This window comes from Agelaius tricolor, unplaced genomic scaffold, assembly GCF_023055355.1.
Source record: "Agelaius tricolor isolate 1412-34295 unplaced genomic scaffold, bAgeTri1.0.p SCAF_1, whole genome shotgun sequence".
Lineage (NCBI taxonomy): Eukaryota > Metazoa > Chordata > Aves > Passeriformes > Icteridae > Agelaius > Agelaius tricolor.
The window spans coordinates 41,990,688-42,002,701 of record NW_027269261.1 but is presented as its reverse complement, the minus strand read 5'-3'; the positions used below and the strand labels follow the sequence as shown (position 1 = coordinate 42,002,701).

The 12,014-nt window shown below is 38.0% G+C and overlaps 1 protein-coding gene across 3 annotated transcripts in view; it reads right to left on the bottom strand.

Moving 5' to 3' along the window:
• ERMARD (ER membrane associated RNA degradation) overlaps positions 1–12,014 on the bottom strand; it is a 38,073-nt gene that overhangs the window by 23,222 nt on the left and 2,837 nt on the right. For 2 of the 3 annotated variants that reach the window (XM_071431213.1, XM_071431223.1), the window contains exons 1-8: positions 6,966–7,438; positions 5,938–6,106; positions 4,680–4,819; positions 4,084–4,185; positions 2,873–2,962; positions 2,342–2,439; positions 1,676–1,812; positions 270–384 (exon numbers count right to left, since the gene is read on the bottom strand). In XM_071431213.1, coding sequence (XP_071287314.1) covers positions 270–384; positions 1,676–1,812; positions 2,342–2,439; positions 2,873–2,962; positions 4,084–4,185; positions 4,680–4,819; positions 5,938–6,106 — 851 coding nt within the window. In that variant the 5' untranslated portion in view covers positions 6,966–7,438. Of the gene's footprint in view, positions 1–269; positions 385–1,675; positions 1,813–2,341; positions 2,440–2,872; positions 2,963–4,083; positions 4,186–4,679; positions 4,820–5,937; positions 6,107–6,965; positions 7,439–12,014 lie in introns of those variants that run through there. The other variant, XM_071431229.1, reaches the window with a different exon arrangement.

Here is a 12,014-nt window from a genome sequence, read left to right as displayed (position 1 = left end):
GATTTATTTCCACTTGCTTTGTAAACCTCTCCTTTTTTGCTACATCTCCAACAGCTCTTTTTGGGCTTCAAAATATAGTTTATAATCTTAGTTGGCGCAAAACAAAGCCATAACTCAATGAACTTTCCAAGCCATCACTGTAACAAAGCATAACTATATGCTGTGAAGTAATTTAGTATGAAGCCTTGGAATCTGCAAATGTAGTTATAAAAATACAGAATATATTCTTTTTAGATTCTATTAAAAAAAAAAAAAAACCAAAATCTTACCTGCTTTGCTTGAAAGCTGTTAAAGCAGCGATCCAAAATGGTAACATAATTTTTAATACAAAACTGGACAGTTTTACAAGTTCTTCAGCTATGGAAAGTATTTCACTATTAAGATCTGCAAGTTAAAAAAACAACATTGAAAAATTACACATAATCTACACTTCACTAATGAATTTTAAATATTTTACTGAAAATATGATATAATTTCAACATTTGTAAAGGGAAATTTAAAAGTTATCAATTTTCTTTTAACTATGCAAGTACGACAGTAGCCATACTTAAGATCAGAATTTAAATATGTAAGATTGTATTTCTGGTGATAATATAAAATTATAGAGTAAAATCAGTTTAAAAAGTCATGTTTGCTTTTTATTGAAAGACTACATAGCAACTGGACCCAGCTTCTATTGAGTTGTTCTCTATCTACTTCAGATACTTTAGAAAAGTATAATATTTATGAATCATTTTTATTCAGCCAGAATCAATACAATAGTATGAACATTTGAACATGAGCACGTAGTTACTATTTTATAAATTTTCTGTGTTAAAAGTACAGCATTACAAACTAACACTTCATACTTCAATGCTACCATGTAATGAAACCCACACTTATAAATTCATATTATAAATGTCTTATTCAAGAGAAAGCTTAAAATGACAAGTGTAACTTGATTACAGTAAGTGTTTTTTCAAAGCAAATCAACAGCCATAAGATTTACACTACATAATTATTGATTTGATTCCCAAAATCCCTGTCTCAATTTCTGGGACAGTTGTTCCACTGATTATATAGCATGAATAGACCATGATCACCACTGACACCAAGATCCCCTATATGCTGTTATTGCCTTAAAATAGTAGGAATAAACTAAACAAGGTGTGTGGGCTGGGAGAAGATTTTAATCTGACACTTCAAATCCTTCCCTGAGAAAAGCTTTAGTGTAGTAAATATGTGTCACCACCTTTTACTCTGTTTCAACACTACCTTCCCTGTAAGACTCAGGGCCCTCCTGCTGGGACCCTTGCAGCTGGAACCCATTGATTCTGAAAAAAGTTAGATTTCATAAAGGCAAACTAGATGACTGTTACATGAAATTAATTCTCATAATCTAAAAAAAGTAACATACAGCTGAAGTCTTTTAGAAGCAGCCATATTTCACGTTTCAATGTGTTGCAATTATTTTAGAATGTAGCAGTCTTTTACTCAATAGTCAGTGAACTGTCTACATATTAAGAAGTTGCCCTACAAGCATGATTGGTTCATCTAATGACAGTGTATACAGGTATCCTAGTTAAAATTTAATCTTGGAACTCTGGGAAATGCATTATTTTCAACAGCACTTTTGGACAAGGAAACAATAGCAAATACAGGAAAATAAAATAATTGCTAGTGGTTAAATACTTGCCTGGAAATGCATCAAGCTCCTCTAAGCTAATGAAGACCACATAAGGTCGATGTACTAAAACACTTTTAGTTTGCAGAAGATAAGTCTGTAACAACTGACCCAATCCTGCAGTTAAAAAGAGCAGCATAGCACAGTATCTAGGGAGAATACCACAATATATTAGAAAAGCTTATACAAATAATTTTTTCTGCAAAGAACCAACATTTTTGAGTTAGGAACAAAGGGGTTTTTTTTGCTTATTTAAAAAACACCCAGAATGCACTCTCCCCATCTAAGTAGGGGCACTTAATAATTAATTGCATTTATAAGCATGAAAAAAAGAGTAGAATTAGATTAAAACATCACTGTATTCTATATTCGCTGCTGTTGCTTCTCCTTGTACCCCATTACTCTGTCTTTTGTTCCAAGTTACTCCTCACTGCCCTGACTTAAAAAAAAAGTTAAATTTTCTTGTTTTCCCTAACAGTACAAAACCCGCTGGACCTAATCCTGGCCATCTTTGTAGTGGCTGAAGTATTCTATGGAAATCCATTTCCAAAAGAAGGAGAAGCCGCAAGGGAAATTTCTTTTCTTTCCCATAAGAGTAGTAGGGGGTTACTAACCACTTTCCAAGAACTCACAAGTCTGACTGGTAAGAAAAGGAGTGATCTTTTCCTGGTAACTTACTTGGCAGGAATTTCTTGTGGTGATGCAAATCCATGCCACAAAACATTACGAAGGTTCAGACCATGTGGAGATCCAATGAATACCCTCAGTACATTCATCTAATTAATAAATAAAGCAATTACTGCATGAAGAAATCTATTATTTTTTGCCTTTCTTACCCTTCTTACTTTTATTACCTTTCCCTGGCAGTAAAGTTCAGAAGTTATTAAGAGACTACAATGTCTACTGTCAAGATGACTGGCCATCACTTGTCACAGTAGCAGAAACTCTTTACTTGCAATTCCCAGTATTCTCTGAAGGAGAATCTCTCACGTTATTTGTACAGGATATAGAATAAAATATGGGAAGAATCAAACTAGCTATTATTAGATATCCCAAACAGTTATGACAGGCAAACAAATGAGATCAAGTTCAGCTCTTACTTCTTGTACTATAAATCCAATGTAATTTAATGCAAATTAACACAAGGTACATTTGGTAGGAAGAAAACCAGCTCAGTAGTTATTCCTTATTTCAAAACTATGTACTTACTACAGCTTGTCCAAAGACATCTGCAAGCTGCTCAGATGCAAGCAAGTCTCTTAGAAGGAAAGGACAATCATTACCCTTAAGTAAATACACCTATTAAAAAAAAAAAGAGCAGAACAGATAATAAATAATTTATTATACTTCTTTGTATTTCAAACATATACCTTGACTATTTTACCCAATAACCATTTTCATTATTGTAAAAACACTAACCAAACAAAACCCACCAAATCCTTAAAAAGGCATTAAATTCCGTAATTTCATTACAAATTAAAATTTAGACAACATATCAGGAAATAGTGATATTTTATTTAATGTGACCATAGTTAGGCTTTTCACAAGGTCTGTACATATACCGCTTTTCTCTTCAAAAAAATCCCACAAAAACCAGTAAGGCACAACAAGAACACCTAATTAAGGGAATAAGCTCTACCAAGGACAGTGTATTTTTACAATAGAAATTCACAGGGTCTGTCAATGTGAAAGGGAGGAGACATGTGGTTCATATTCTGATTCAGACAGTTCTTTAAACTAGATTTTATCCTTGTTGGACAATAATAGCATTTCAATTTTCAACTGCTATCACAGCTTCCATTCTTTGTACTCTCCCTGACATTTTTTTCCAATCTTTGGTGATTTTTTTTACTGAAAAATTTACCACGCCCCACAATTGGGCAAATTGGTTTGTAAGTTAGCCCACTGCTCTTTCTCTGTCATTTCCTTCTCCAGAGCTCCTCACAGATATTGAACAGCCAGCCATTTTAACTTACGTGGCTGTAAAACAGCCCAGCAGCAAAAACTGTTTAAGTAGCTGTTTCTCTCTTCTCCCTAGGAAAGAAGTTACCCAGTAGCCTGTTTTTCCAACTGTATGCCATCCCTCCCAGAAGTTAATACACCATCAGATCTTCTGTGGAAGCTATGCTACCCTACTTCAGTTAAATAAATCAAACTAATTAAGACCTACTCTGTACAGTGATCAATCAAACATGTCTCTTTCCGAATTAAGTTAGTTAGTAACAGCACTCACACAAGCAACTCTACAAGCACATTTCCATCAGCACAACTGGATCCAGGAAAGAACCTCTGTCCAACTCAAAATGTATGTGGGCTATTAGTGTACTACTACAGAACAGGGTAATATCACTTTTTTCAATGATCCAAGAGCTCATTCCCATCTTATAAAGCCAAGATAGACTTCTCATGCGGGCACTTACGTCACCCAAGGCTCGCTCCAAGCATGATGTTAGTTTCATTAAGCCTAGAGCAACTTCTGTAGCTTGTGTAGATTGTAAAACATCAAACACTTCCAGAAATACCTGCATGATGGGGGAGAGGAAGAATGTTGTGCTCAATATTTAAAAGGAAAGATCACATAGCCAATAGCACAGAGAAACGTAAATATTCCTCTGTGATAGTTGCTGTGCAAATGTGGAAAGAAAACCACGCCAAAGAAACAAAAGTGTAGATACCTGGAGAGAAACTTCCCTAGAGTACCTCTTGATATCTAGTGACTTACTTATTTATAAATATCCATAATTACTTTACAAGGTAAAACTTGGCATTAGGCACATATTATTAAAAAACAAAATCCTACAAACTAATGTTAGAACAGGCCCAAAGCTCCTCATGTTGTCTAACACAAAATCTAATTACAAGGTCAGAAAAATTATAAGCAACCATCTATCAGAGAAGGACAATTAGTTACAAATTCTAAGCACTTTTGTTCATGGATGTCTCTTCTGTCTTCTCACATTAAACTTCCACAAAGAGTTCAGGTGCCAAAATACAAACTTAAGAGAAATTTCCATACCTCTGTGCAGTTTGTCCAGTGGAACCACGATGCATACTGAATTACAAACTGCTCCTTGGTCAGAGATTTGAAGTACAAATTAACAGATTCACAGACAGGTCCTAAAGATTGTATGCTTTTGATATAATCCACACTTTGATCTTAAATTGAAAAACAGAAGGTGATTAGGGTACCAACCTTCCTGAAGGCCTAATATTTTAAAACTCACTAGGGATAAAACCTGCTACAGTTTGTGTACATATTTAGCACAGACAATTTTATCCCGACTATTTTAGCACAACCAATACAATACAATTTACTGTCCAAAACACCACTCAGAAAAGGTATTAAAAAGTAAAACTGCAATGCAAATCCAGGTAATACCAAGCACCTTCTTTGAATAGAACAAAAAACCAACCCAAAAATTCTACCCCAACAAAAACTTAACACAAGAAAATATGAAAGTAAATAGGATCATTGTGTTCTGCTTTTGTTGAAATGTGAAAAAACTACTAGAATTTCTATAGAAATTCCATACATCAAGCTGGAAGCTAGTGCAGGCTCAGTGAGAGTCAAAATGCACCACTTTTGGCCTTTAAAGAAGGTAGATGGATGTGGTACCTTACAGAGTGGTATCACTGCCTCTTTTTGATGGGACACTTTTTATAGGAAAACAAATTCTTATGGTTTACTGAAAGATATTTCTACCACCTCTGGAAATTAATAACAGAGCTTGCATGATGGAATTTGGCAAACTAAAATTCTATTAATTCATCAGGACATAAATACTTTGTTTTGGTTAAAAAACAACTACAAACTATTCCACATAGAAGTGAAACAGGACTGTACTTCTGTACAACCGAAAGCTGGGAAACACAAACAGAAGCAACAGTAGCAATATTGATGGCCCCAGGCTTTTAAATTTAGCACAAAAGGAATATAAAGAACACAGAACAAAACAATTATGGGGTTGGAGAGAAACAGAACTGAACCCCTTATGTTACAGGCACATAAAGCTGGGAACCAAGATGATGGCAAAGTAGGAGCTACTTAGGTAGCACAGATGACAAGAACCTTAGGAGCCAGCAAAAGCCAAATACCAAATGCAGATGAAAAATTTAAAGCTCTTTGTAGATATGAACTCTACATAGTCTAATCTGCCACAGAGCTAATGCTGTACTGTAACAAACTGTCACAACTCAGCTAGAATTGCTATGAGCTGTACTGAAATTCTGCATCAGTCTTACATGCATCACTACTACAGCAGGTACACACCAACCTGATTCAAGGTAACACACATGCTCTGTAACAGCTGGCCAACAAACTTCCCCGTTTCCAGATAAAATATTATCAATATCATAGGTGTCTTTCTTCTCAAATCCAAGTTTGCAAATCACATAGTGCACAGGTTGAGAAAGGCAAGTAGTGACCGAGTCTGGCAATGCCATCTAGAAAAAACACACACACACACACACAAAGAGAATCCTTGTAACAAGAAAGCCAGAAAGCACACAAGAACAAGAACATATCCATCAGCACAGCTACACAGGCAGTAATACACTGTCTGTAAACAAGCTGTTTGGGTTTGCAATGCAAGTTTCATTCACATACTTGATGAAGGGAACTCTCAACCAGAACTACCTTCATAAAACTGGGGGAAAGCATTGCTCTGTTTTCACAAGGTCAGGAGGGTGAATTTCAGAATGGTTATATCTAGTGAAACTGTGACAAGATAGACTGAAGCAAAATATCCTGGTTTATACATAAATTTTCTGCCTAATCTGAGCTTGCAGAGAAACTGATGCTACTTCAAGTAAACCAAGAGCATCAGTCCTTAAAACCAGCAAGATCCTTGGAGGGAGGCAGGGGAAGAACACGTGAATTCTGTAGCAATGTTAGTGTAATTTAAGCATTCATGCTATTTTCACATTAGTCTAAACAGAAAAATGGACTGATTCAGAAGCACACATTTAAATTTTAAAAATTGCACAGATACAACTGTGCCATGTTAACAAGGATGAAAATGCTTCTGATTTAGTTAAAAGAGTCACACTTCTTCATTCATTAGATAGACAAGAAATTGTTTGATAATGAAGTACCACAACTAATAATAATGAAAAATATGCCATTAAAGTTAAATTAAAAACATTTTTCCTCTCTAATTAGGTGGCAGAATTTACCCTCACATATGTAATTTCTGAATCCATGGCTTCAAGGAGAGAAGAAATATTTACATAGCTGTCAGCACTAAGCAAGGGTAACAGTTCCCATTGGAAACCGCTATTAGCTGCCATCTGGAGTACCTACCTGCTATTTAAAGAAAAAGAAATTTAAAAATCTACAATGTTCCGAAGACATATCATTCAATCCATCTTAATTTGTGTCTCTTCCGCTTCCCGTTCGCCGTTTCTCTGTCAGAGACAGAAGGCCAGAGCAAAACCTGCACGACCGCCGTTACCCTTTACTGCCATCACTTCTGTAACACGGGCCAGGCACGGGGCGGGGCGGTGACCTTTGCAGGGAGAGCGGGCTGGCACTGGCAGAAGCGGGGCAGGGCAGGGCTGTCCCCTCCCCTCCGCGCCCTTTCCCGGGGCCCGGCCCGGCGCCCCCGCTCCGCCATGGCCGCCGCCGGCTCCGTTACCGCTGCCCGCGCGCGTCGCGTCACGGCCGGCTCGCGGGCAGGGCCCGGGCCGCCGCACGCCGCCCAGCGGGACCGCCGCCGCCGCAGCCATGGAGGGAGGGAAAAAGCGCCAGGATAAAGACACGGTGAGCGCCCCCAGGGCGAGGGGCGGCTCCGGGGGGCTGAGCTGGCCGGGCTGGGGCCCCGCAGGGAGCGGGGGCAGCGGGCAGCGGCCCCGGCGCGGGGCGGGTGTGATGCCCGACTGAGGCGGGGGTGCCGGTCCCGGCCTGCGGCGCTTCAGTTGGGAGGGAAGGATGGGGCGGGGAGAAGATGGGATCTTGTGAAAATTGGTATGAGGAATGCTGTTCCCTCTCGGTTCGTGCCCGGTTTGGGATAGCTCTGCTCTTTCTGCTTGGTCAGGTGTGATGTTGGCTCATGCCTTGCGGCTGTCGTGCTGCCTTAGGCGCTGCGAGTGCTGGTAAAGAGAAGGGGCGTCCTGCCTTTGGTGGGGCAGTCTCTCCAACTCGGGGTGCTGCTCTAAACTAGAAGCCGTACCCTGTTCTGAAGGAATAAACAAGAACTCTTTCCTGTTTGTTTTAACAACTAAAACCTATTGATTGTTAAAATGGACTTACTAACAAGCAGAATTTCATGTAAATAGCAAAAGCTTTTTTTTTCTATTAGCAATCTTCCTTCTGTATGTCCAAAGTTAAGCCAATGTACTCGAGTTCAGTAGCCTAAGAACAGGCATTTTTTGGTCAAGTGCTCAAATGCAGTCAGTTCTTGAACTTCTGAGTGTTTTATTCAGAGGGTGCAAATATTTTACAGAAACATAATTGCCACATTGTGCTAAAACTTCGGGGTTTACTGTGTATTTTATACAGTGATATAAAGAAGAAGGTTTATTTACTAGCTATGTCTATAGAGAAATCAAGATTTTTGGTTGCCTCACTAGTAAATGCAATGACTTTTTGCAAGTGATTATAAAAACTCCTGTCACTAATAATAGCAGGTAAACTTTTAAATATCACCATTGTTAGAAGTTGTGTGCTATAGACATTAATTTTCTTCCATCATTGGTGATAGAGGTTGAAGGTAATGTGCCTCAAGCTGAACCATGTCAGCAAAGAATCACTGTTTGGACTGCACCCTTTTTCACAAGTTCATTGTTACTCACATGGATAGGGACACTCATTTGAAGACCTCAGCTACAAGACTTGAGGTGGTTTTTCTTCTGTTAGGTGATGTGTGATGAGCATGTCAGGGCTTTAGTCTTTTTTTTTTTCAGTCTTTTGAGATCTGAGTTTGCAGTTACTAGATAATGAGTGTCCACAGGCTAAGTGCAAATGTGTTTGGTCTTTGTGTTTTTAGAGTAAATGCCATTCAGAGTTCAACAAACACCAGCAGGCAATTTGCACTAAGGCTGCCAACATCACTGCTTTTAAGAAAGTAGAGGACACTTTTAGGTAATGTCCGCAGTTGTTGACAGAATGAATGTGCAAGCGATTTCATAGAGAAGAAACTGCATTTCTTCCCTGATTCTTTAAACTCCTCAGATGGAAAGAGCTGTGAGCCCTTGAGTAGCGCATCTTCTAAAATAATTCTCATTAGATTTTTATATTATCCTTAAATGACTTTTTTTCAGTACTTCTTAGCATAAGCCTTGCATTGTGATGTTATTTCACCTTTGAGTTCTTTTCTGCTCTCCTGGTAAGGAATTGATGATTTTCTCTCAATGTTAGGTTCTAGCAGTAGTCAGGAAGTGGAGCTGAGACTGAAGAGTCAGTGAAACTTGGAAGTGGTTTGTTAGGAAGTAGCTGGTATGGAAGACCATTGCCTGTGGCATTTGTTGTGATCTCATCGTTCCTTGTGCTTTTCTGTCTCTGTCTTTGTTACTATTTTACAGTTCTATTTTAAGCCACCGTGGTGGCAGCAGGTAACATTTTTTTGCAACATCAGACTTACTTCTTGCATTCATAGAGGGACAAGTTTTGTTATGTGTCTTGAAGATACAGAGTACAAAGCTGGATGGGGAGAAAACGTGATCTTCAGAGATCTTGTTTTCAGTTCCAAGCAAAATTACAAAGCTTTGCATACTGGAGCTTACTTTTTCCTTTTTTTTTTTTTTTTTTTAATGAGCAAGTTAAATCATCATTACATAAGCTACTATTTTAGTAACAAAGAATAAGGACAAGCAAAATGAAGTAGTAAATGAACCTAGTCTGTATTTTGGGTATTGTGTAGGCTATTTGAATGAGAAACTTGAACTTGTGGCTAACAGTCTTGGATGGGTACATTTATATCTGGGTACATTTATATCTGTGTATTTTTCCTTGGAAAAGGGAGTGGATTCAGGGTGGTAATATGATGTATCTGATTGATGAGTTTAAATGCATAGTTCAGTTAAAAGAATTTAAAATTGAGTCAAAGTCAACCACTTCTCCTGTTTCAGGCAAAACAGCAGTTAAAACAGCCAGAAGATGATAACCAGCTTCTAGCTTTCTGTGGTTTTTGTTAACATATTCCTAGATTAATTGTTGGGGATTTTTTTTTTCTCTTATCTGTACACCATTAAGTATTATTTAGAATCTTTAAACTCTAAAGTAATGGCATGTGATGTGGATTTTTTCTTATTATTTTGTACAGTCAAAAGGAAAAAAACCACAGGATGCTTCAGGCACAGCTCCAACAGAAGGAAAGGCAAAGTCAAAAAGCCGTAACACGTACAGACTGGAGCCACGCACTAAAGTTCAGGATGGCTTATTACAAGACAAAGCTCAAGCGATACTAACGGTATAGTATTATTTAAATTACTTGTCTCATTGCAAAAGCAGCTTGTCTTGCAGAAATATTTGCAGAACAGTGAATATTGCATAAACTTAAACACACATAAATCTCTGCAGTCTTTTGAGTTTTGGCACATGGATGTAATGTGAATGTATTCTGTTTTGCAAAGTGCAGAAGGGCCTCTGTGAGGTCACTGCTGAGCGTGTGCTGTTTAGGTGGAGCTGAAGCTTCATAAATTCTTGCATTTTTTAAAATCAAATTGAGCTACAGCACAGTTCAAAGTACCATAGTTCACAAAATGTCCAGTTAGCAAAGGATCATGACATCAAATTTGTGGATTTCTATTAATTCTGCTAATATCACAGGACCTGCATAAAATTACTTGGTCAGATTGACAGTCAGATTGGTACATACACAAATTGAGCAAATATAAAAGAAAACAATTTGTTAAGATAATCCACAGGTGTTAATGGTATTTTGAACAGTTATAACCAGATCTTTTTAATTCTGCTGTCTGGAAGACATATCTTGGGTATTTGGAACAGATACTTGTAGCACTGTTTTCCAGTGAACTGAGGCCAAATAATGAAGAGTACTCTCCTGATTGTTAAATGGAGATTGGCTGGGCATGTGTGTCACCTTTAAAAAAACAGATAAAACATTTCAGAGAAAAGTAGTGCATCCTTTGCTGTTTGGTGATGAGACCATCATCTGTACTGACTATTCAACTCACTAGTTCTTCTCATGTTCTTGTAATGAAAATGACTGTAAAGGATGTTTTTTGCAAAAGACTACTAGGATGAAAACTAAAATCTTTCAAAATTGTTTTTGATAGAATAAACTACAAGAAGCCACATACGATGGAGCTTCTAGTCCCTTCCTGTGTGCTTCAATCTCAGAAGAAATATTAAATGCTGTGAAGGAATTGGACTATGACCGTTATAAGTATGTGGTATCAGTGCTAATTGTGGAAAAGGCAAATCAGGCAATGATTGTAAGCAAACATATTATTTGTTACACCTTTTGAAAATTAAAAACAACTTTTAAAACTGTGTGTTATCTCCTAGATGTTCTTTCACTTTCAGCAGCTTAACTTGTTTGAGGTGGTCCTGAAACTTTTACATTCTTTATGGCTAGTAGTATCCTAGGTGACAATTCAAGGTGCTGCTGTGATTCTGCCTAACTCTCTGAGGGTTGCTGTCTTCATGTGTTCAGTAAGTGGTAAACACCCCCAACTGCACATACCTGTCACCCACTTGTTTCTGCTGCCTGCTGTGCCAGTACAATTCCATGAGTTCAGCGAATTTTGTTTTTCTTTGTCTGGTGTACTTGGATCTCCATTTGGGTTCTTGCATTCCATGTGAGATGCTATGCAGTTGTAGTGTGAGGTGTCATGGAAGAGAAGGGTGGCAGGGAACTGCAGGGTGGATGGTCACTGCAGCTGCCACCAGACATGCTCCTGGGACTTCAAATTAACATCAGTCATCTGAACTTCGAACACCTAAAATAAAAGGATTCTAGATTGTGCTGTGTTGGTATATAAGTTTAGTATTCCAACTACCTTGGAGCTCCCATTGGCATTCAGAATGCTTTTATCTGTCTAGTAGAGTGCCAAAGAACACTTCTGTTTTGCAGTGTTCATCATCAATTCTTAAAACCTGATTGAAACCAACCTGTGTTCAGTGAGTTACATAAAACATTTGAAGGGTGCAGCTTCAGTACCAAATCCAGTTTTTGCATCTACCTGCTTTTCTGGTGCCATCCCACAGTATGCCGCCTCTTAAGAGGTGTTTTGACTGAGAAGCTGTAGGTGCAAACAGATTAGTGAAGTGGCCCAAGTTAACTTTTTTCTCCCAAGGAATATGTTTATTTCAGCCATCAATTCACACAGTTTAGTTTTGAAAACAATTTTACCAAAAAGGCTGAGAGCCCAATAAATTTACAAGTAG